Source organism: Oncorhynchus mykiss, chromosome 25 (genome assembly GCF_057628025.1).
Source record: "Oncorhynchus mykiss isolate SJ-2025 chromosome 25, ASM5762802v1, whole genome shotgun sequence".
NCBI classification, from domain to species: domain Eukaryota; kingdom Metazoa; phylum Chordata; class Actinopteri; order Salmoniformes; family Salmonidae; genus Oncorhynchus; species Oncorhynchus mykiss.
The window spans coordinates 75,682,712-75,708,439 of NC_143046.1; the positions used below are offsets into that span (position 1 = coordinate 75,682,712).

Consider the following 25,728-nt stretch of genomic DNA (forward strand, 5'->3'; position numbering starts at 1 on the left):
AAGGAAGTACACAATGACTACACAACCTATTTCAAATCAAAACAAATCCAATTTTCACAGTTTTGCGGAAATGAGTGACTAAGCAGAATTGAGTGGGGAAAAAAACACTAAGAATAACACGAGCACTCTCAAAATGGACGTGTGTCGTTCCACACAAATGAGTGACTTTGATATTTTAAGTAGAAGTTGTGCACCAACATTACATTTTCAACGAAGTGCCCGTTAATAAAAAAAAGTGCCCCTTTGCATCTATCCAGTATATGTGACCAGAAATAATAATAATAATAATATATTAACCACATGGAGAATCAATCACATTCACAATTCAAAAAGAATATTTATAAAATAAAGTGCAAAAAATTATACATTTTCACATGTCCTTCTGTGCACCATCTGTGGACTTCTAGGAAGAGTTTAACCCACTTAACCCCAAAATGTCTCCAAGTTTTCACCATCATTGTAAAGCCCTAGTTATTTTGTTGCTTTGAAAAAGTTATTTCTGAAGATTATTAGTTATTTAATGTGATTAGTGATTCATTTGAAGGAAAAATGTTGAACTGTCCCTCATTTTAAGGTTAACCCTGTCACGTGATCTGAACTCCCGTTTTAATATTGTGAAACTATTACCGGTACTTTTTTCCCCAAAAGAAACATTGAACATCTGATGGTCAAATAATAGCGTAAAAGCAGGTAAGCTGGTTCTACTCTTTTTAGGCATTTCTTGGTGTTTTGTGGTGGAAGACTGAGTGGGTTGAACATAACGTCAAACCTGCTACCCATAGATAGACAGGCTAGAATAACACGTCAACCCTGCTACCCATAGATAGACAGGCTAGAATAACACGTCAACCCTGCCACCCATAGATAGACAGGCTAGAATAACACGTCAACCCTGCCACCCATAGATAGACAGGCTAGAATAACACATCAACCCTGTTACCCATAGATAGACAGGCTAGAATAACACATCAACCCTGTTACCCATAGATAGACAGGCTAGAATAACACGTCAACCCTGTTACCCATAGATAGACAGGCTAGAATAACACGTCAACCCTGTTACCCATAGATAGACAGGCTAGAATAACACGTCAACCCTGCCACCCATAGATAGACAGGCTAGAATAACACGTCAACCCTGTTACCCATAGATAGACAGGCTAGAATAACACATCAACCCTGTTACCCATAGATAGACAGGCTAGAAATGTTTTAGCAATACATTTTCTGCCCCTCCTGGTTGCACACAACAAGCTCCATTCCCCCGTCACAAGGGGATGGCTGATTTAAGATGAAAAATGGTCAAACCTGTTACGGTCAACCCTGTAACTTTTTGGGCACTTTACAGGTATACTATAATACTATATCTATATATTTTAGTTTATTTAACCTCTTGATATGGAAAAACTTGTGTTTTATGAAGTTGATCATGTGCTCTTTATGACAGAATGTTAAAATGAGGTTAAAGCAACAGTTTTTTTCCCCTCAAAGTTACAGTACACTTCTCAAAAGGCACCAAATTGGTGGAACGACCCACATAACAGGCTCATTGCTCTGATATCAATGTCCTCTTCTTTTTGTTAATGTATTTTTGTTTCATGTTAAGGATCAGTTTCCAGTGCCTGTACCTCACGACTATACTGTGGGCGTATATTGCTGACTATTTTGTTTTAATAATGGAGTTACTGTAAATATAAGCCTTGCATCACATAGAATGGACACCATTTCAATCGAATAGCAACTTACAAATCCTGACAATCTTATAGGATCACCTTCCTCTCATGAGAAATGGCATGTACTCCCAAAATACAGTGCATTATGCAAAAAGCTATATACCTTTCCTTGTGTTTACTAACTGACACCTTTACCCCAGAGATAGTGTGGTCTTTGGCTCAGAGTCCTGACTGAGTTGTGTAAATGGAAAGGAACTCCCTATAAAGAGACAGAGGTGTGGATGTGGCTTGGGCGATACTAAATAGCACACACAGTATAGCACATAGAGCTAGAGACGCCTCAAGATTGCCTGACTTGTCCAAGCCCTTGTCACCACCGAAGGTGAGATATTGTCAAACTCGACTGTACAAAGCATTACATTTCAAAAGGATCCCAAAAGGGTTCTGTGCAGAGGGATAGGGTAATGCTGTTTTCATCTGAAGAACCCTTTTTAGAAGACGAGGGTTATTTGTAAGTCAAAGGGTTCTTTCTACCTTTAAACAACATAAGAACCGTTTTGGAAGAAAGGGTGCATTGATTATTATTTGTAACCCTTCTGAATTTGAATAAGCTTTTTTATTGTAATGCTTTTTTCTTTCTTTTAAATAGTGCCAGAGCATTAGTGTTTACCTCAGTGTTTAAACTTTAACATCAGGAGTTTGGGTAATATGATACATTTAATATATTTGTACATGTATATATCATTCCCTTCATCCTTTTACATATACAGTACTGATGTACAGTAGTTGATATCTTTGCCATGATTTCTGTCGTTCAGTGTAGCACTTTGATGATTTTATTGAGCAGAAAGTAGGAGAATGTTGGACCCCGTTACTAAGATGGTTGTTCCAGTTTAGATTACTTGATTAATCAATCTGCTCTACCCTGGCAGTCATTCTGAATGCAGGTTGAGGTTGATTAAAAGTTCCAATTGTTGGATATCCTCACTCTGGCTGGATTCCAATAGGAATTACACATCACTTTGCATGCGAGCATAATGTGACTTGCAGGGCTGATGTGGCCTGTAAACCAGGAATTTATAACTAGGTGTTGTAACTAGGTCCTCAAAGAAAGTTTTTATGATACAGTATACAATATGTCATGTATTGTCATTTTTTCTTTTATAGGCAAATAGAGTAGGAGTATGACAATGTATGCACTCACTACTGTAAGTCATTCTGGATAAGAGTGTCTGCTAAAATGTAAACATCTTCAGCCAGGTTATTATCCCTGTATGGTATGAGCAGAGGTTTATCATGTGTTTCTCACTGTGAGTATTGCTGGCTGTGGTGTGACAACCACTGGTCAATACTGTTACACTTCTGGGCTTTTGTTTCTCTGCCTCACTCTGTACACACAAACCCCTATGACTGGCGGACATAGAAGAGCTGTTGCTGCAGCTATTGCTGTTATTTTAGCCCTCAGAGTGATACGAGGTGCAGTACACATAATCGCTCACAACACATACAATTGCAATTCAAAGGCAAACTCTCTAGTCTAGACTAACCCTGCCACGTTTTTTATTTTTTATTATGTGATTTATGTAACTCTTCAGGGATACTAGTGTATTTGAATAGAGTTGCAAAATTCCAGTATACTATCTCCAAATGCCAAGGTTTTTCAGAAATATCAGTTGGAAAATTTGCAGAATCAGAAGGGAATAAACAGGAAATCTGGAACCCTTTAACCGGTATTAATTTGGGGAAAGTTAATATTTTATAACTCTAGACTTGAACGCATGCATTAAGAGAGAATGTCTGATATGAAAGCTAGAGAGATAGCTACTAAAGAGCTGCGAAATGATTGGTACCATGGGGTATGATGGGTGGGCGTCCATAACCAGTAGAGAAAATAAAATCATTGTTATTATAAAGACTAATTACCGGAACAAAATCAATTAACATGTCTCACTGTAAATGAAATTCCTACTTGTTATTATACTGTACTTTTCATTTTACAGTGAATAACCAAGGGTCTGGAGTGCTCACTCACTTAGTTAAATAAGTATGCATACTGTATATGCACTGTATGTATACTGTATGTACACTGTATGTACAGTGCCTTGCGAAAGTATTCGGCCCCCTTAAACTTTGCGACCTTTTGCCACATTTCAGGCTTCAAACATAAAGATATAAAACTGTATATTTTTGTGAAGAATCAACAACAAGTGGGACACAATCATGAAGTGGAACGACATTTATTGGATATTTCAAACTTTTTTAACAAATCAAAAACTGAAAAATTGGGCGTGCAAAATTATTCAGCCCCCTTGAGTTAATACTTTGTAGCGCCACCTTTTGCTGCGATTACAGCTGTAAGTCGCTTGGGGTATGTCTCAATCAGTTTTGCACATCGAGAGACTGACATTTTTTCCCATTCCTCCTTGCATAACAGCTCGAGCTCAGTGAGGTTGGATGGAGAGCATTTGTGAACAGCAGTTTTCAGTTCTTTCCACAGATTCTCGATTGGATTCAGGTCTGGACTTTGACTTGGCCATTCTAACACCTGGATATGTTTATTTTTGAACCATTCCATTGTAGATTTTGCTTTATGTTTTGGATCATTGTCTTGTTGGAAGACAAATCTCCGTCCCAGTCTCAGGTCTTTTGCAGACTCCATCAGGTTTTCTTCCAGGATGGTCCTGTATTTGGCTCCATCCATCTTCCCATCAATTTTAACCATCTTCCCTGTCCCTGCTGAAGAAAATCAGGCCCAAACCATGATGCTGCCACCACCATGTTTGACAGTGGGGATGGTGTGTTCAGTGTGATGAGCTGTGTTGCTTTTACGCCAAACATAACGTTTTGCATTGTTGCCAAAAAGTTCAATTTTGGTTTCATCTGATCAGAGCACCTTCTTCCACATGTTTGGTGTGTCTCCCAGGTGGCTTGTGGCAAACTTTAAACAACACTTTTTATGGATATCTTTAAGAAATGGCTTTCTTCTTGCCACTCTTCCATAAAGGCCAGATTTGTGCAATATACGACTGATTGTTGTCCTATGGACAGAGTCTCCCACCTCAGCTGTAGATCTCTGCAGTTCATCCAGAGTGATCATGGGCCTCTTGGCTGCATCTCTGATCAGTCTTCTCCTTGTATGAGCTGAAAGTTTAGAGGGACGGCCAGGTCTTGGTAGATTTGCAGTGGTCTGATACTCCTTCCATTTCAATATTATTGCTTGCACAGTGCTCCTTGGGATGTTTAAAGCTTGGGAAATATTTTTGTATCCAAATCCGGCTTTAAACTTCTTCACAACAGTATCTCGGACCTGCCTGGTGTGTTCCTTGTTCTTCATGATGCTCTCTGCGCTTTTAACGGACCTCTGAGACTATCACAGTGCAGGTGCATTTATACGGAGACTTGATTACACACAGGTGGATTGTATTTATCATCATTAGTCATTTAGGTCAACATTGGATCATTCAGAGATCCTCACTGAACTTCTGGAGAGAGTTTGCTGCACTGAAAGTAAAGGGGCTGAATAATTTTGCACGCCCAATTTTTCAGTTTTTGATTTGTTAAAAAAGTTTGAAATATCCAATAAATGTCGTTCCACTTCATGATTGTGTCCCACTTGTTGTTGATTCTTCACAAAAAAATACAGTTTTATATATTTATGTTTGAAGCCTGAAATGTGGCAAAAGGTCGCAAAGTTCAAGGGGGCCGAATACTTTCGCAAGGCACTGTATATTGTATGCATATAAAACTGATCTTATGCAGTATGGACTGTACTAATTAACAAACACTTGAGATATTTAACACCTGAATCTAACATGGACTAATCTAATGTACTGTACCCTCTACTAATCTCTTACGCTCTTTCTCGCAGACACAACTATAGTCGACAAAGAGAATACGTTCTTGGTTAATAATTTCACACCATATTTAATCATAGTTCTCTTTTAAGACGGTTTCTCATTGTCACCATAACAGAGATACTTTTTAGGAGATGGGAAACTCCATTGGAATCGTATTAACGGCCATTGTGTATGTGTAACAACCCTTCAAGCGTAAAAATGGTTTGAACTCCATCTAGTCAACACGGCCCGTTGATGATGTGGGGCCAACATACACAATGGCCGTTAATAAGATTCCAATGGAGTTTCCCATCTCCTAAAAAGTTGATTCTGGGACAAGGAGTGCACTCCGCAAGGAGTGAATGGGAGTCAATTGGGCATTAGCTCAAAAACCAAACATTAGCATGAATTACGTCAACAAGAAGTACAGCTTTAAAAGCCTCCAGCAACAGGAAAGGTGAATTATTATGTGGATTATAATTCATGGACATCTTTGTAGAGGTTTACACATTTTTCGAAAGGGAAAATCACATCTGAAATTCCAAAGTGGAAATGACAAACTTCTGAAGCCTCAAAAAAGTTGTATATTTCTGCATTTCAGGAATGTTCTTCTGCAACACAGTGATCAAAGCTTGGCCCCAGTGATGTACGGGGCCTTACGCATTCCCTCTGTAGTGCCTTACGGTCAGAGGCCGAACAGTTGCTATACCAGGCTGTGATGCAACCGGTCAGGATGCTCTCGATGGTGCAGCTGTAGAAATTTTGGAGGATCTGGGGACCCATGCAAATCTTTTCAGTCTCTTGGGGGATAATAGGCATTGTCGTGCCCTCTTCACAACTGTATTGGTGTATTTGGACCATGATAGTTTGTTGGTGATGTGGACACCAAGGAACTTGAAGCTCTCAAACCGCTCTCCTACATCTCCATCGATGTGAATGGGGACATGTTCAGCCCTCCTTCTCCGGTAGTCCATGATCAGCTCCTTTGTCTTGCTCACATTGAGGAAGAGGTTGTTGTCCTAGCACCACACTGCCAGGTCTCTGACCTCCTCCCTATAGGCTGTCTCATAATGGTCGGTGATCAGGCCTACAACCGTTGTGTCGTCAGCAAACTTAATGATGGCGTTGCAGTCGTGGGTGAACAGGGAGTAGAGGAAGGGACTAAGCACGCACCCCTGAGGGGCCCCAGTGTTTAGGATCAGTGTGGCAGATGTGTCGTTGCCTACCCTTACCACCTGGGGGTGGCCCATCAGGAAGCCCAGGATCCAGTTTCAGTGGGAGGTGTTTAGTCCCAGAGTCCTTAGCTTAGTGATGTGCTTTGTGGGCACTATGGTGTTAAACGCTGAGCTGTAGTCAATGAACAGCATTCTCACATAGGCGTTCCTTTTGTCCAGGTGGCAAAGGGCAGTGTGGAGTCCAATTGAGATTGCGTCATCTGTGGATCTGTTGGGGAGGTATGCGAATTGGAGTGGGTCTAGTGTTTCCGGGATGATGGTGTAAATGTGAGCCATGACCAACCTTTCAAAGCACTTCATGGCTACAGACGTGAGTGCTATGAGGCTGTAGTATCGATTTTAATTTTTCCCAACACTGACAGAAACCACAGCTTATTTTTTGTAATTACAATTATTGAGAGTGCAGTGTTTACTTAATTACTAAAGTAATTAACAGTCAGGCAGAGGTATTTTGTTGCCGTTCTCTACCTGTTCTCAGTGGTGAGGATCAGTACAATGCTCGTTAATGGGGGGGTCACTAGCATAAATATTAAATATTAAAGGGGCAATCCAGAATTGGTATAAATTATTTATTTTTACTTTTAAATGTATGTTATATAGCTATTAAACTTATTCATATGTCATGACACTCCATCAGAACCCAAAAGGTAATAATATTTTACTCCATTGTTTGCAAGTGTAAACAAACACGTTACTGCATCTCATGGATGGTCAATCCTTGCATCCATAGCGGCATCTATGTAATTTTAGTATTAGTCTGTAAGAACACACTAGATAACACAAAGTCGACACTACAGATTTATACTGTACATCCTAGTTAATTAGCAGATGAGACCAAAGAAGGCTTTTATGGTGCCGACACTAAGGGGAGAGCACTCATGAGAGTGCTGGGGCAGAAAAGGGCCATGATCCTCAAAGGGAATGGTGACCCTCTACAGCATCTCTTTTATGCTAATGAAGATGCATGGTGCTTAGAATGCTTTCCAAAACAGCTGCCCCACAATGGCCTATGCACATCGCACAACCTTCATCTTCGGTTCTGTTCTTCCCAAGGTGTGTGTGTGTGTGTGTGTGTGTGTGTGTGTGTGTGTGTGTGTGTGTGTCTGCTAGTACGTGACCCTACTGCACATGGCTCTCATCAGGATAATGGCACTCATATGGATACTTCACAGGCAATCAAAATCAGTTGCCAAGCAACTGGGGGACCATTCTCTAACTAGGAGACAAACCTTGGGGAGCTGACCACAGAATGTAATAATTTTGCTAATTAATTTCATCTTGGGGACACGTATAGTAAACTATAACTTGATAATGTTTGTTTAATGTTTCTCATTTGTATAACACCAGGGATGAAAGTTCAAAACTACCAGATGTATACCATACAGTCGTAGCGAAAAAGGGAAATAGAACTGGCTATCATCATGATATAAAAATCACCATCTTTATCTCCAAATACATAACATACATTACTTCTGTTTCTCAAACCATATTCACGACATTATGAATTTATGAGAGCATCCCAGTGTTGAATATGAGTGGTTATTATTGTGGGTGAAGAAATAAAGAAAGCTTGGTGTGAAGAAGAAGTAGAAGAATTGTAATGGAAGGTTGAGGTTGGTTGAAGGACTTGTGGGATGGATGCTTAGTCTATGTGGTCATCACAGCTCCCATCACAGCTCTACTTATGGACTGACACAGACTGAACAAGGAAGTTAGCACTTCCTGTGAGGAACTAACATGGTGCCACCTGATTAATAAGGACACTTGAATGAAAAGAGCTGTAAAGAGCGGTAATGTAAAAAGGTGGTAAAACTTCAAACAAAGGCACCATCCTTTTAATTAGTCCTGATAACGCTTGGCTCTAGTGGATTCCAATGGGATGGCCTGTTAACAGTCTATTAGGTCTATTAGACAGCCTTTTGATGGGAACCAGGACCCTGGTTGAAGAAGTAATGAAGAGGTCAAGGCGGTGACTGCCCATCCTCGTTTCTCTGTCCAACATCGGGTAAATTTATTAAAGGACTGTTCAACACTCATACATGTCATGTCAATAGCAATGGTTATGCTGGTTCATGGTTGCAATATCTTATTTGGATCAGGACTTGCATGTTAGGTGGAGGATGACACGACAATCCGATATACATCATGGACACCTACATCTGCATACTATACAGATCTTAATTTGATCAACCTGTTGCAGGATAACTTTCCTGGTTAAAAAGGCTTCTGAAGTTTGTAATTTCCACTTTGAAATTTCAGACTTGATTTTCCCTTACGAAAAATATATCAACCCCTACAAAAATGTCCATTAATTATAATAATAATTAACATTTCCTTTTGCTGTGGGATTATTTTCCTGCTGTAAGAAACGGGTTCAAATTAAGATTCTACATCTGGATCTCTGTTTGTTTAACAACAGATTACTACTGTAAATCTTCATTCCGCATGTCATTTTATAACTGTAATAAAAACCACACAACATAATTGAAAGGCAGAGCTTTACAGTGAGTATGTTTACATGCACACTAATAATTCAAAATTAAACTCATTACGGCAGGAGTCAGATTATACAATAGATTATACAATAAACACCTTACTCTGCTTATCTTAATTGGCGTAAGGTCAAAATTGAATGAAGCATACGCCGATTAAAACACCTAGTTTTCAGAGCAATTTGTTGAATTATTAAACACCTTAACCATCATTCCATTTGATCTGCACAGCGGTGTACTTGATCTGCACATGTGCTAGCACCAGCCGAGTGAGCCTCCCTCTTTAGCGCGAGTGAAGTTCGGAACAACAATTTCTTACAAGTCGTTTTCACATACAAACTTTATATGTCTGAACTCAGAAACAAACATGCTTCCCAAAAATAACATGTTCACTGTGGTAGAATGTTTATTTTATTATTTTCATTGGCAGTATCATCAGGTAGCCTGATTTCCAATGTGTCCATAGAAACAGGATAATTGTTCTTTTTTTATTTAACTAGGCAAGTCAGTTAAGAACAAATTCTTATTTTCCATGCTGGCCTAGGAACAGTGGGCCTAGCTCAGGAGCAGAACGACAGATTTGTACCTTGTCAGCTCGGGGATTTGAACTTGTAACCTTCCGGTTACTAGTCCAACTAGTCCAACCACTGGGGTACCCTGCCGCCTCTTCCTGCAAAGCATGCAATCGTTTTAATTAACTATTACATTAATCTGACTACACACAATAATCACATTATTCTGTGCATGTAACTGCACTCAGTGTCTGAATCAGTATAAGTATCAGTTTCAGACAGACAGACAGTCATTGAAGGTTATTGACATGTCCATCTAAGCTATAACAAGACCCTTTCAAGGAACTTATCTTTGGACATGACTATCAATGTCATCATTGCCCTTAAATGATCTAACTCTCTCTTTGCCACAGTAAGATTATCTCTATACTTTGGTCTATAAATAGACATTCTAATCGGCACACCAGACTTCTTTAAGTTGGCAAAGAAGACCCAGAGAGCTGCCAGAGTAGTGCTGTAAACTTTGATTGGTCAAGCATTCGATGCAACCACTCCCAAGGAGGTCATTTATCCTGGAAAGACCAATCATCGTGCCAAACTAGCTTTTAGTACAGTTGCAATTTGATTACTAATTCTAGGCATTAGGGCCAAATCTTAACTTCTATAAAGTCAACTTGATCCATCCCAGGACATGCTAATGTGAAATCAAACTTACTTTCTCATAATCCACAGTGTCTAGGCCCTGTTGCATACTGTTAGCTTTGTCATTTTATACACCACACACACCCACACACCCCCACACACCCCCACACACACACACACATATTTAAGATCTCACCTCACTTCGTAATATTTAAATTAGTGTTTCTGAGCATCTATACACGAGAGGGAACCTCTCTCTGTGATAAAATGTGTCTACAACAAGGTGTTGAGGTACAACGTCCTGTAGTTCATATATATTTTGTGCCTTACTTAATTAAGAATTTAGTGTCATTTTCCAACACACACTAATAACCCTGGGACAGAAGGTGTTTCTGCTTTCTAGTGTCATGTCAGTATTACTACTGTAACCCTTAGACAACAACAAAAGCCTACATTTTAACACACATGCTTCAGAGGATGACAGACGTGCAACCCAGGAACATTATATGTGTAACAGATAACTTCTCATATGACCGGTATCATGTTGAAACGGAAATAAACGAATGAAGGGAGACTATACCCACTGGGCACACAAGGGATGAATCAACGTTGCTGCCACGTCATTTCAATTAAATGGCGTTGTACCAATGTAGAATAGACATTATATTGAAGTCTGTGCCCAGTGGGTAAAGACGTCATCACCAAATTAAACTATCAAGTTACAACATATGTAGGCCTACATAAAATTGTGTTTGAGAGATAGTTTTCAGGTGGGTTTTAACAAACTGTGTTTTTTATCCCATACCCTTTTCAGATATAAACAAAATACGGTAGCCTATAAAGAAGATGCTATGATAAAGAATAGGTGTTTTTCTTCTAGATATGAAAGGGGTTTATACGACCTCAGATCTTGGAGTAATAGATGGTCATATATACACCATGTCGGCTACAACAGGCCTGATGATTATGGAGGAAGGAGGTGATCACCACATGCTCGAATGGTAGATAATTGTCTTGTTATTCAAAACTGTTCTACAATGTCAGTGATCTCTGTGCATGGAATGTACTATAACTCCTCACCATGCTCACAACACACATAGTTCGCATCCCAAATGGCACCCTATTCCCAATGGGCCCAGGTCAAAAGTAGTACACTATATTGGGATTAGGGTGCCATTTGCGACGCATCCATCGGCACAGTATAGAACATTATAATATAAACCTTCACAGTCAAAACTTAAACATCCTCCCCCTCTGAGCCTGTCATTATTAATGAGCACACTATAGACTAGGCTCAAGCAGAGCCAGTAGTGTAGGCCTACTGAGAGTCTGCACTAGGGTGGTGCTGGCATGCCAGCAGTACAGCAAAGAGCTGTAAAATAGTCTCTAATAAAGTGTGAACATACAGCTATTAAGAGATGCTTACAGATGTGGGATCTTAATTTGATCACTGTGTTGCAGGAGAACATTCCTGAAATGCAGGAAATGTAAAACTTGTAGAGTATTTGAGGTTTTAAAAGGCTTCTGAAGTTTGTCATTTCCAATTTGACATTTCAGACTTGATTTTCCCTTACAAAAAAATGTATCAACCTGTTGCTGCAGGATTAGTTTCCTGCTGAAGCAAACAGGCTCAATTTAAGATTCTACACCTGTAGTTACCATGTTGTTAATCAGTGATCAATTACAACTTTATTAAACATCTGGATTCTTAATTTCCTTAGCTTGTTTAACGTTTCCTTTCTTATGTTGAACTTTTCCTCTCTCGTAATGATAAAACCCTCTTTGTAGGTATATATTTCCATGACCAATACATTTGTGGGGTAGCTGCCCACCCCCCTGTAATTCTATCAGAAACAACTTCCTGTCACCAGTCTCTTTCCCTTGCTGCCACTACTCTTGCTCAACTGGGGGGTCTAAAAAAAAGTGTACACTGTAGCCACTTATTTCCTTCTTGGTTATTTTGCCTAAGAATGACCATGGACTTTTCTGAGTTGTTCATCCTATCAGAATGGAACCACACAAAAAATGTAATGTTTAGGCAAACATGACCTACTGTATGGCTCTGGGTCAGATCCCACTGGGCATTCACTGGTTGAATTAACTTTGTTTCTATGTAATTGCAATACAATATATGTTCAACCAACGTGGAATAAACGTTGAATTGACGTCTGTGACCAGTGGTATGATTATGTCACGCAATATAATAGACTGAAATCTGTATACCCGAATGTAAACATGTAGGCAAAAGTTAATAGTTCACTAATACCTAGCCTATATCTGTGCATTACATGTTTTCCAACTAAATCCATAATAAGAATGGCGCTACAGAAGTTATAGGATATTACCTTCTGGTCCACGATGGAGCATGCCATCTCCCGGACCTGAGCGAGGCTGAAGTCGACAGAGTCCAAAAGAACAGGCTCGCGGCTCAACCCGATCTGTATCTGGAAAGATATGCCATTGGACCCCGGGGACAGGGGACTTGGCGGTCGGATCACTGGCGGAGCGCTCATATGAATCTCCCGGGAGTCAAAACAATACCGATTTGACATAGGTGTGTAAATCTACGTACTTGTCTAACCGCTAAACAACCGCCTGTTTTGAATATCAAACTAAAATGTCAAATCTCCGATCGTGTCATGAACGCAAAATATGACGAGATTATAAGGATAATAAAACGAATGATAGAAATCAGAGAGATTATGAAAAATCTCTTAAATCATTTGAGAGGTGAAAGACGATGAAGTATAGCCTACGTCAGTTATGTTTGATTGTTCGGATGTGATCAGAGCCCGCCTCCTGCCTGGCTGACAGATGATAGATCTCATCATCAGTGAGACAGGGTGATGCGAGAGGAAAGAAGAGCTGAGCGGTGACGAGGAGCGAAATGGATGGTAGGCTACTCCTCATCCTCTCTTTTTTAAAAGTTTAATTATAGGTTTGGGTACCAATGTGGCTGAACAAGAGCTGTCCTCTCCAACATCCGAAATGTTGACTCAATGGAAATATTACCACCGACTAGACTTCCATTCTGTTACAGCCAAGAGCCAAATCTAGAAGTACATTTTCTGGATAAGGCAATGGGACAATCATATGTATAAATAAAAAATAAAAGACGTGACTAATTATGGCTAATTAATTATAATTTTAAAAGTTGAATAAAATAAAACATATTTTGTTCAAGTGATGAGAGGAGCTATTCAACACCTGTAGTTGGGATATGCAAAAAAAAAAAAAAAAACATTTCCAATTCACACATGTATATTAATACACACTATTACATGTGTGAAATAGGACAGGTATGATCACCCACCAACGTATTATTATTATTATTATTATTATTGTTATTATTATTATTACCTGGTCCTTATGAGTCATTCTGGAGGGGGAACTGATCTCAAACCTGCCCCCAGGGATAACTTCCTAGTGGTCCATAACAGCATTGCAGTAAAACAGTAAAATAAATACAGTCGAAGTCGGAAGTACACATACACCTTAACCAAATACATTTAAACTCAGTTTTCACAATTCCTGACATTTAATCCTTGTAAAAAATCCCTGTTTTAGGTCAGTTAGGATCCCCACTTTATTTTAAGAATGTGAAATGTCCGAATAATAGTAGAGAGAATGATTTACTTCAGCTTTAATTTCTTTCACCACATTTGCCAGTGGGTCAGAAGTTTACATACACTCAATTAGTATTTGGTAGCATTGCCTTCACATTGTTTAACTTGGGTCAAACTTTTCGGGTAACCTTCCACAAGCTTCCCATTCCTCCTGACAGAACTGGTGTAACTGAGTCAGGTTTGTAGGCCTCCTTGCTCGCACACACTTTTTCAGTTCTTCCCACAAATTTTCTACACGTTTGAGGTCAGGGCTTTGTGATGGCCACCCCAATACCTTGACTTTGTTGTCCTTAAGCCATTTTGCCACAACTTTGGAAGTATGCTTGGGGTCACTGTCCATTTGGAAGATCCATTTGCGACCAACCTTTAACATCCTGACTGATGTCTTGAGATGTTGCTTTAAAATATCCACATAATTTCCCCTCCCTCATGATGCCATCTATTTTGTGAAGTGCACCAGTCCCTCCTGCAGCATAGCACCCCCACAATATGATGCTGCCAACCCCGTGTTTCACGGTTGGGATGGTGTTCTTCAGCTTGCAAGCATCACCATTTTTCCTCCAAAACGATGGTCATTATGACCAAACAGTTTTATTTTTGTTTCATCAGACCAGAGGACATTTCTCCAAAAAGTATGATCTTGTCCCGATGTGCAGTTGCAAACCGTAGTCTGGCTTTTTTATGGCAGTTTTGGAGCAGTGGCTTCTTCCTTGCTAAACAGCCTTTCAGGTTATGTCGATATAGGACTCGTTTTACTGTGGATATAGATACTTATGTACCTGTTTCCTCCAGCATCTTCACAAGGTCCTTTGCTGTTGTTCTGGGATTGATTTGAACTTTTCGCACCAAAGTACATTCGTCTCTAGGAGACAGAACGCGTCTCCTTCCTGAGTGGTATGACGGCTGCGTGGTCCCATGGTGTTTATACTTGCGTACTATTGTTCGTACAGATGAACGTGGTACCTTCAGGCGTTTGGAAATTGCTCCCAAGGATGAACCAGACTTGTGGAGGTGTACCATTTTTTCTGAGGTCTTGGCTGATTTCTTTTGATTTTCCCATGATGTCAAGCAAAGAGGCACTGAGTTTGAAGGTAGGCCTTGAAATACATCCACAGGTGTTATGCACAAAGTACATGTCCTAACCAACTTGCAAAAACTATAGTTTGTTAACAAGAAATTTGTGGAGGGGTTGAAAAACGAGTTTTAATGACTCCAACTGTATATAGGGCAGGTAATCAAGGAGGTGATGGAGTCCAGGTGAGTGTCATAATGTGCTGATGCGCGTAACAATGGTGACAGGTGTGCGACGTAACGAGCAGCCTGGTGACAGAGGGAGGCCAGAGAGAGAGCACATGTGACAGACATACTGTGGATTTGCTAAACAGTATTTTTATAACAGTAAGAAATACTGTGGATTTGCTAAACAGTATTCTTAGAACAGTAAGAAATACTGTAGATTTGCTAAACAGTATTCTTAGAACAGTAAGAAATAATGTGGATTTGCTAAACAGTAATCTTAGAACAGTAAGAAATACTGTGGATTTGCTAAACAGTATTCTTAGAACAGTAAGAAATACTGTAGATTTGCTAAACAGTATTCTTAGAACAGTAAGAAATACTGTAGATTTGCTAAACAGTATTCTTAGAACAGTAAGAAATAATGTGGATTTGCTAAACAGTATTCTTAGAACAGTAAGAAATACTGTGGATTTGCTAAACAGTATTCTTAGAACAGTAAGAAATAATGTTGATTTGCTAAACAGTGTTCCTAGAACAGCATGTGTGCTGGCATGTTGGTAACAGGCTGGGAGAGCTCAAGACTAGTGGTTGCTAGGAGAGAGAGAGAGGACAGCTGATGCTTCTCCTCCTACGCTTCAACCTTGTACACATTAATGCTTCAGCTCAGCTGTAATACATTTACACCAGCAGATATGCTTTTCCATCATATCAGCTTTGAGTATTTTACGGGCAGCTTGCAGCTGATTAAGGCATAGAGACATCACAGCAGTACATTTACAGTGCCCCGAGTGACACTGTCATAGAGATTTATCTCTATGAACAATGTATCCACAATTATACTTTGAACCTCAACCCATTTTCATGGTCAAACTGCATACAAATATATGTAGCATTACGTGATTTAATAGCTAGCATAATGCATCATGATATATTACATAAGGAGATTTAACTAAAGTATCCACCGTACAGTATTACATTTTGACAGAAAACAAAGTCCTCTTACAAAGTCCTGTTTCTGTCACGCCCTGACCTTAGTTCCTTTTTATGTCTCTATTTTGGTTTGGTCGGGGCGTGAGTTGGGGTGGGCATTCTATGTTGTTTTTCTATGTTTTCTATGTGTTTAGCCTGGTATGGTTCCCAATCAGAGGCAGCTGTCTATCGTTGTCTCTGATTGAGAACCATATTTAGGTAGCCTGTTCCCACCTGGTGTTTGTGGGTAGTTGTTTCCTGTTTTGTGTTGTGTCACCTTTCAGGACTGTTTTGATTTTCGTTGTTTCACTTGGTTATTTCGTGTTCAGTTATATTACATTAAAATGGACACTTACCACGCTGCGTTTTGGTCCGATCTTTCCTGTTCCTCAGATGAAGAAGATCGTTACAGTTTCCACCATTATGTCAACTTCAATATGTGACATACTGTATGTCATATGAAAGCCGTGCTAGACTCTCATCGAGATGGATGGATGGATGGTTGGATTCCATCATTTCAGGCCTGCTGACAGTGGCAGCAAATTACTCTGATTATTGTAATTCTCCCAGAAAAAAAGAGAGGAACAGAACCATTATGAATCCTCTAAGAGCACGTGTTTCTGTGTGTTTGTATGGAAGGCTGACACAGTGTGAGACTGTCGTCTTTTTGATGGAGATACTTTATATTATCTCTATCAGTATACACAGGACATCTGCAAAGTTTGTCTGTGAAGCCTATTGTAATACATATATATAATTTAACAGACATATATTTCTACTGTATGTACATTTTGGGTGGCCCCAGGAATCAAAACCACAGTCTTGGCGTTGCAAAAGCCATGCTCTACAATCATACAGGACAAGACTATCATCTGTCTTAATTTCAGTATTTATTTATGTTTCATACTAATTGTTCACAAAAAAATAGGGAACAGTTAACTAGACATTATGCATACAGTGAATATTTCAATATTCATTTCTATCATCAGGTAATTCACTGTACGTGATTCACTGTACAGACTGTTGAACCTGGTGTGCAGCTTACTGTACATGCAAAGGTCCAAAGAAAATGCCTACCTACCCTGATCTAATGGCAAGATTAGATAATCATTTCTGCAGCTTCATGATTACAAATACATCTGGATCATAATTATGGATCTCCTTGTTGAAATAGATTATGCCAAAAGATATCGAAAGAGACTAGAGAGATGTTTTTCAGCCCTTGCACTTTACCTATTTCAAGAGATGTACATGTCTAATCTGTTTCCAGTTATAGATGTGTGTGTTACTTTAGGTCATAGGTCACCTTAGCGAACTAAACTTCACACTATGGTGAAGGAAGTTTCCTATAGACTTCATCAACGGCGCGGAGCCAAAACTAGGCTTTGTGGAATCTAGCTCCGATTATATCGATTCACCCAAGGTCAATACATATGTAACGTCCATCTTGTACCTATGTTTGTCCCAGTGGAGGCTGCTGAGGGGAGGACAGCTCATAATAATGGCTGGAATAGAGTAAGAGGAAACCATGTGCTTGATGTATTTGATACCATTCTACTCATTCCACTTCAGCCATTACCGAATCATCAAATCAAATGACATTTTATTGGTCACATTCACATGGTTAGCAGATGTTATTGCGAGTGTAGTGAAATACTTGTGCTTCTAGTTCCGAGAGTGCAGCAATATCTAACAAGTAATATCTAACAATTCCACAAAAAATACCAAATACACACAAATCTAAGTAAAGGAATGGAATAAGAATATATAAATATAAATATGTGGATGAGCAATGTCAGAGCGGCATAGGCTAAGGTGCAATAGGCTAAGGTGCAATAGAATGGAGTATATACATATGAAATGAGCAATGCAAGATATGTAAATATTATTGAAGTGGCATTATTAAAGTGACTAGTGTTCCATTTATTAGTGGCCAATGATTTCAAGTCTGCATGTTTTTTGGTCCCAGCATTGATGCACCTGTACTGACCTCGCCTTATGGATGGTGAACAGGCAGTGGATCGGGTGGTTGTTGTCCTTGATGATCTTTTCGGCCTTCCTGTGACATTGGGTGCTGTAGGTGTCCTGGAGGGCAGATAGTTTGCCCCCGGTGATGCGTTGTGCAGACTGCACCACCCTCTGGAGATCCCTGCGGTTGTGGGCGGTGCAGTTGCCGTACCAGGCTGTGATACAGCCCGACAGGATGCTCTCAATTGTGCATCTGTAAAAGTTTGTGAGGGTTTTAGGTGACAAGCCAAATTTCTGTGGCGCCTTCTTCACCACACAGTCTGTATGGGTGGACCATTTCAGTTTGTCAGTGCCTTGTGAAAGTATTCGGCCCCCTTGAACTTTGCGACCTTTTGCCACATTTCAGGCTTCAAACATAAAGATATAAAACTGTATTTTTTTGTGAAGAATCAACAACAAGTGGGACACAATCATGAAGTGGAACGACATTTATTGGATATTTCAAACTTTTTTAACAAATCAAAAACTGAAAAATTGGGCGTGCAAAATTATTCAGCCCCTTTACTTTCAGTGCAGCAAACTCTCTCCAGAAGTTCAGTGAGGATCTCTGAATGATCCAATGTTGACCTAAATGACTAATGATGATAAATACAATCCACCTGTGTGTAATCAAGTCCCCATATAAATGCACCTGCACTGTGATAGTCTCAGAGGTCCGTTAAAAGCGCAGAGAGCATCATGAAGAACAAGGAACACACCAGGCAGGTCCGAGATACTGGTGTGAAGAAGTTTAAAGCCGGATTTGGATACAAAAATATTTCCCAAGCTTTAAACATCCCAAGGAGCACTGTGCAAGCGATAATATTGAAATGGAAGGAGTATCAGACCACTGCAAATCTACCAAGACCTGGCCGTCCCTCTAAACTTTCAGCTCATACAAGTAGAAGACTGATCAGAGATGCAGCCAAGAGGCCCATGATCACTCTGGATGAACTGCAGAGATCTACAGCTGAGGTGGGAGACTCTGTCCATAGGACAACAATCAGTCGTATATTGCACAAATCTGGCCTTTATGGAAGAGTGGCAAGAAGAAAGCCATTTCTTAAAGATATCCATAAAAAGTGTTGTTTAAAGTTTGCCACAAGCCACCTGGGAGACACACCAAACATGTGGAAGAAGGTGCTCTGGTCAGATGAAACCAAAATTGAACTTTTTGGCAACAATGCAAAACGTTATGTTTGGCGTAAAAGCAACACAGCTGAACACACCATCCCCACTGTCAAACATGGTGGTGGCAGCATCATGGTTTGGGCCTGCTTTTCTTCAGCAGGGTGGGGTCGAGACCCAGGGCCTCAAGCTTATTGATGAGCTTGGAGGGTACTATAGTGTTGAATGCTAAGCTAGTCAATGAACAGCATTCTTACATAGATATTCCTCTTATCCAGATGGGATAGGTCAGTGTGCAGTGTGATGGCGATTGCATCGTCTGTGGACCTTTTTGGGCAGTAAGCAAATTGAAGTGGGTCTAGGGCAAGGGGGGGAGCAAAGTAGAGGTGAAGGTCGAGGAGAGGCGAAGGTCGAGAGCCGTGCATCCTCTGAAACTTGACCTAGCCAAGCCGCACTGCTTCTTAACACAATGCCCGCTTAACTAGGAAGCCAGGCGCACCAATGTGTCGGAAGAAAGACCATACACCTGGTGACCGTGTCAGCGTGCATGCGCCTAGCTCGCCACAGGAGTCGCTAGAGCGCGATAGGACAAGGAAAACCCGGCCTGCCAAACCCTCTCCTAACCCGGACAATGCTGGGCCAATTGTGCGCCGCCTAATGGGTCTCCCAGTCACTGCCAACTGTGACACAGCCTGGGATCGAGCCCAGGTCTGTAGTGATGCCACAAGCACTGTGATGCAGTGCCTTAGACTGCTTTACCACTCGGGAGGCTCCAGCAATTGATTTTAACAATCAATTGATCCCCCAAAAAATCTATCTCTTCGTTGAATTTCAAAATCCCGATGTGGCCCTCGAGCCAAAAGGTTTGCCCACCCCTGGTCTAAGGTGACAGGTAAGGTGGAGGTGATATGATCCTTGACTAGTCTCTCAAAGCACTTCATGATGACAGAAGTGAGTGCTACGATAGTCATTTAGTTCAGTTACCTTTGCATTCTTGGGTACAGGAACGATGGTGGCCATCTTGAAGCATGTGGGGACAGCAGACTGGGATAGGGAAAGATTGAATATGTCCACAAACACACCAGCCAGCTGGCCTGCGCATCCTCTTAGGACGCGGCTAGGGATGCCGGCTGGGCTGGCAGCCTGGCGAGGGTTAACACATTTAAATGTCTTACTCATGTCGGCCCTGGAGAAGGAGTGCCCACAGTCCTTGGTAGCGGGCTGCATCTGTTGCACTGTATTATCCTCAAAGCGGGCAGAGAAGGTATTTCGTTTGTTTGGAAGCAAGACGTCGGTGTCTGCGACGTGGCTGGTTTCCCTTTGTAGTCCATAATTGTCTGTAGACCCTGCCACATATGTCTCATGTCTGAGCCGTTGAATTGCGACTGCACTTTGTCTCAATACTGACGTTGTGCCTGTTTGATTGCCTTGCGGAGAGAATGACTACTCTGTTTGTATTCTGTCAAATTCCCAGTCGCCTTGCCATGGTTAAATGCGGTGGTTCGCGCTTTCAGTTTTGCGCGAATGCTGCCATCCATCCACAGTTTCTGGTTAGGGTAGGTTTTTATAGTCACAGTGGGTACAACATCTCCTATACACTTCCTTATAAACTCACTCACCGAATCATCGTATACATCAATATTATTCTCTGAGGCTACCCGGGACATATTCCAGTCTTGGAGCGTGGATTCCGATTGGTCAGACCAGCGTTGAATAGTCCTTAGCACGGGTACTTCCTGTTTGAGTTTCTGCCTATAGGAAGGGAGGAGCATAATGGAGTCGTGGTCAGAATTGCCAAAAACAGGGCGGGGGAGGGACTTTTCGGGTTTTTTTCTTAGCCAGACGTGATGAACAAAACGGAGCGATTTCTCCTACACAAATAATATTTTTGGAAAAACTGAACATTTGCTATCTAACTGAGAGTCTCCTCATTGAAAACATCCTAAGTTCTTCAAAGGTAAATTATTTTATTTGAATGCTTTTCTTGTTTTTGTGAAAATGTTGCCTGCTGAATGCTAGGCTTAATGCTATGCTAGCTATCAATACTCTTACACAAATGCTTGTGTAGCTATGGTTGAAAAGCATATTTTGAAAATCTGAGATGACAGTGTTGTTAACAAAAGGCTAAGCTTGTGAGTGAATATATTTCTTTCATTTCATTTGTGATTTTCATGAATAGTTAACGTTGCGTTATGGTAATGAGCTTGAGGCTATAATTACGCTCCCGGATACGGGATTGCTCGACGCAAGAAGTTAAAATCCCCAGCTACAGTAAATGCAGCCTCACGATATATGGTTTCCAGTTTGCATAAAGTCCAGTGAAGTTCCTTGAGGGCCGTTGTTGTATCAGCTTGAGAGGGGATATACACAGCTGTGACAATAACAGAAGAGAATTCTCTTGGGAGATAATACGGTCGGCATTTGACTGTGAGGAATTCTAGGTCAGGTGAACAAAATTACAAAAGGGGATTTTAGCATGTACAGTTGAAGTCATAACACTTAGGTTGGAGTCATTAAAACTCATTTTTCAACCACTCCACAAATTTCTTGTTAACAAACTATAGTTTTGGCAAGTCGTTCAGGATATCTACTTTGTGCATGACAAGTAATTTTTCCAACAATTGTTTACAGATAGATTATTTAATTTATAATTCACTGTATCACAATTCCAGTGGGTCAGAAGTTTACATACACTAAGTTGACTGTGCCTTTAAACAGCTTGGAACATTCCAGAAAACGGTGTCATGGCTTTAGAAGCTTCTGATAGGCTAACTGACATCATTTGAGTCAATTGGAGGTGTACCTGTGGATGTATTTCAAGGCCTACCTTCAAACTCAGTGCCTCTGCTTGACATCATGGGAAAATCAAAAGAAATCAGCCAAGACCTCAGAATAAAATTGTAGACCTCCACGAGTCTGGTTCATCCTTGGGAGCAATTTCCAAACACCTGAAGGTACCACATTCATCTGTGCAAACAATAGTACGCAAGTATAAACACCATGGGACCATGCAGCTGTCATATCGCTCAGGAAGGAGACGCGTTCTGTCTCCTAGAGATGGACGTACTTTGGTGCGAAAAGTGCAAATAAATCCCAGAACAGCAGCAAAGGACCTTGTGAAGATGCTGGAGGAAACATGTACAAAAGTATCTATATCCACAGTAAAAAAAGTCCTATATCGACATAATCTGAAAGGCCGCTCAGCAAGGAAGAAGCCACTGCTCCAAAACCGCCATAAAACGGTTTGCAACTGCACATGGGGCCAAAGATCGCACTTTTTGGAGAAATGTCCTCTGGTCTGATGAAACAAAAATAGAACTGTTTGGCCATAATAACCATCGTTATATTTGGAGGAAAAAGGGGGATGCTTGCAAGCTGAAAAACACCATCCCAACCGTGAAACACGGGGGTGGCAGCATCATGTTGTGGGGGTGCTTTGCTGCAGGAGGGACTGGTGCACGTCATAAAATAAATGGCATCACGAGGGAGGAGAAGTGTGTGGATATATTGAAGCAACATCTCAAGACATCAGTTAAAGCTTGGTCGCAAATGGGTCTTCCAAATGGACAATGACCCCAAGCATACTTCCAAAGTTGTGGCAAAATGGCTTAAGGACAACAAAGTCAATGTATTGGACTGGTCATCACAAAGCCCTGACCTCAATCCTATAGAAAATTTGTGGGCAGAACTGAAAAAGCGTGTGCGTGCAAGGAGGCCTACAAACCTGACTCAGTTACATCAGCTCTGTCAGGAGGAATGGGCCAAAATTCACCCAACTTATTGTGGGAAGCTTGTGGAAGGCTACCCAAAATGTTTGACCCAAGTTAAACAATTTGAAGGCAATGCTACCAAATACTAATTGAGTGTATGTAAACTTCTTACCCGCTGGGAATGTGATGAAAGAAATAAAAGCTGAAATAAATCATTCTCTCTACTATTATTCTGACATTTTACATTCTTAAAATAAAGTGGTGATCCTAACTGACCTAAGACAGGGATTTTTTTACTAGGATGAAATGTCAGGAATTGTGAAAACTGAGTTTAAATGTATTTGGCTAAGGTGTGTGTAAATTTCTGACTTCAACTGTAAATCTTGGTGGGCAAAAAAACAAACAAAAAAACAAGTGGGGTGCATGCCAGCAAAGCCACTACACAACACAAAGCTAAACAATACATGAATTGCACTATAACAGTGACAAACCGTGCCCACAAATTGTTATGGCCTACATAAAGCTGTCCCAACAGCAGTCCCAACATTTTACCACTGCTACACCTGGCTATCAGCGGACTCTCGTCTGGCAGTGAAACAGTTAATTCAGCCTCATTTACTGACTTTAAAAAAAACATAGCTGATATGGCTGACTTGTTTAAACAAATGTGGTTTCTAATGACATTTGAGATGTACAAACTATGGCATAAGGGGACGACAAGCGGATAAGAGACAATCCGTAATTTCATTTAAGACATTAATGAGCGAGCTAGGACAGACGTAGTCAATTTAACTATTTGTTTAGCACCTTTGAAATGTACAGTGACAGAATTCAGAACATGGGCCATTCTTACAGTACACAAAGTCAGAACTGTAGGATAAATAATGGGTGCATATAAGCAGACAATAAAAGCTCTAACAAAATTTGATGATTACATTTCTCTTAAAATTGTTATAGGCTACATGTGTACCACCAGGTCAGAAAAGTAGGTGAAATTAAGAGGGGTAAATAGATTAAATTATTAGGGTGAGGCACATGGGCTACTAACAGCTTAAAAAACAACATACACTTAGTATTACTTTCTTAACTACAGTGTACATATCAACCTGGCAACCTGGCATATTAAATATTTTATGCAGCATCATACAATACATTTTTAGACATTTTTAGACTCACCTTGTTGTGCTGTGCTCACTTGAACAGGAAGCTGGAACGGCGGTCCTTCGTGGGCAAATTTTGTCATCGAAGTCTGGCATTCTCTGGATTTATGGTGCTTTCAAGGCAACTGGGAACTCGGGGAAAAAAACAAGGTCTAATCATGATGATTTCAGTGATCTTCAGGTCGTAGCTCTAGAAAGAGGCCCGAGTTCCCCACTTTCAAAGTCCGAGTTGGATGACCATTCCAAACATATTTTCCAGTCGGGGCTAGTTTTTTTCTGGAATTCCCAGTTGTCTTGAACTCACTGAGGTCAAGTTTTCGCTACTGTAGATATAATGTGATTTGACGTAATGTTATCTGTGGCCAATTACCTTGAGCCATCTTGGATGGACACTTTTAATGTAACTCTATGGTAGCACCCAAGGGGCTTGAATCTTTGAGGTCTACCCTTAGACTTGGCGGTGACGTACTCTCCCCAAGAGTGACAGAACACTGAGCTAATCATGGTGCAACTAGAGAACATTACCAACACCTACGCTCCGTATTTTCCTCTGGCTGCCCCTCCACCACAGAAAGCACTTAGCTAGGCTGAAACAGCTGCATTTCAGAGCAGCCTCACTGAAGAAAGTAAAAAAGAGACCATGTTTGTATGCGGCTTTAGGAGGACAGCAGTGCTATCAATGATTTTTTTTTTTTACATTGTTTGCAATGTATTAAGGCCAAAATAACATTCTTTTTTTGTGTGTGGGGCTCAAAATAGGTCCTGAATGATGGGTCGCCACTGACTGTTGCTCTTAAGATGACAACTCCATTCCACAAAGCCTGCTCTCGCCTCCACACTGTTGGTGAGGTTCATCAGAAACTTTCATCACCATGGAGTAGAGTTTAGTCCACTGTAGTTACCTACATTTTTTTTGTTAACCAGGCAAGTCAGTTAAGAACAAATTCTTATTTACAATGACAGCCTACACCGGCCAAACCTGGGCCAATGTGCACAACCCTATGGGACTCCCAATTACTGCCGGTTGTGATACAGCCTGGATTAGAACCAGGGTGTCTGTAGTGACCCCTCTAGCACTGGGATGCAGTGCCTTAGACCGCTGCGCCACTTGGGAGCCCAAACACATTAAATTATTGTTGTTCTTTCTGCTTTAGTCTGGTGAATAATGTTGGGTATTTATCGATAATTTTGTGTAGTTTAGTTTGATTTTCCACTCATTGGTTTTGAACATTACATGGGCATTGAACAACATAGTATTCAGTTTGATCCAAGTAAACAATATACCGGTATTTCTATTTCAGGTGATTAACCTTTGAAATGACTGCATGTCATTTCATGTTTGATTCCATAAAGTCTCCGCAATTACATATAATTTCTCTCCCCAACAACGGGAACTAACATTATTCCACTGATAAATACGTAAAATAAAATGTTTGAAATCTGTCTAAATTACAGTAGATCGGAATCAAAAGATTATCTTTGCATGTCACACAGGAACC

The 25,728-nt window shown here is 40.5% G+C and overlaps 1 protein-coding gene across 1 annotated transcript in view; it reads right to left on the reverse strand.

Annotated features, from left to right (window-relative positions):
• The window catches only part of LOC110505765 (serine/threonine-protein kinase D1), a 50,019-nt gene extending 36,794 nt beyond the window's left edge, over positions 1-13,225 (reverse strand). The window contains 1 exon segment of the mRNA XM_090219343.1: positions 12,736-13,225. Within this exon segment, the coding sequence (XP_090075469.1) occupies positions 12,736-12,942 (207 nt within the window). The 5' untranslated portion in view covers positions 12,943-13,225.
• Positions 13,226-25,728: the final 12,503 nt, after the last annotated feature.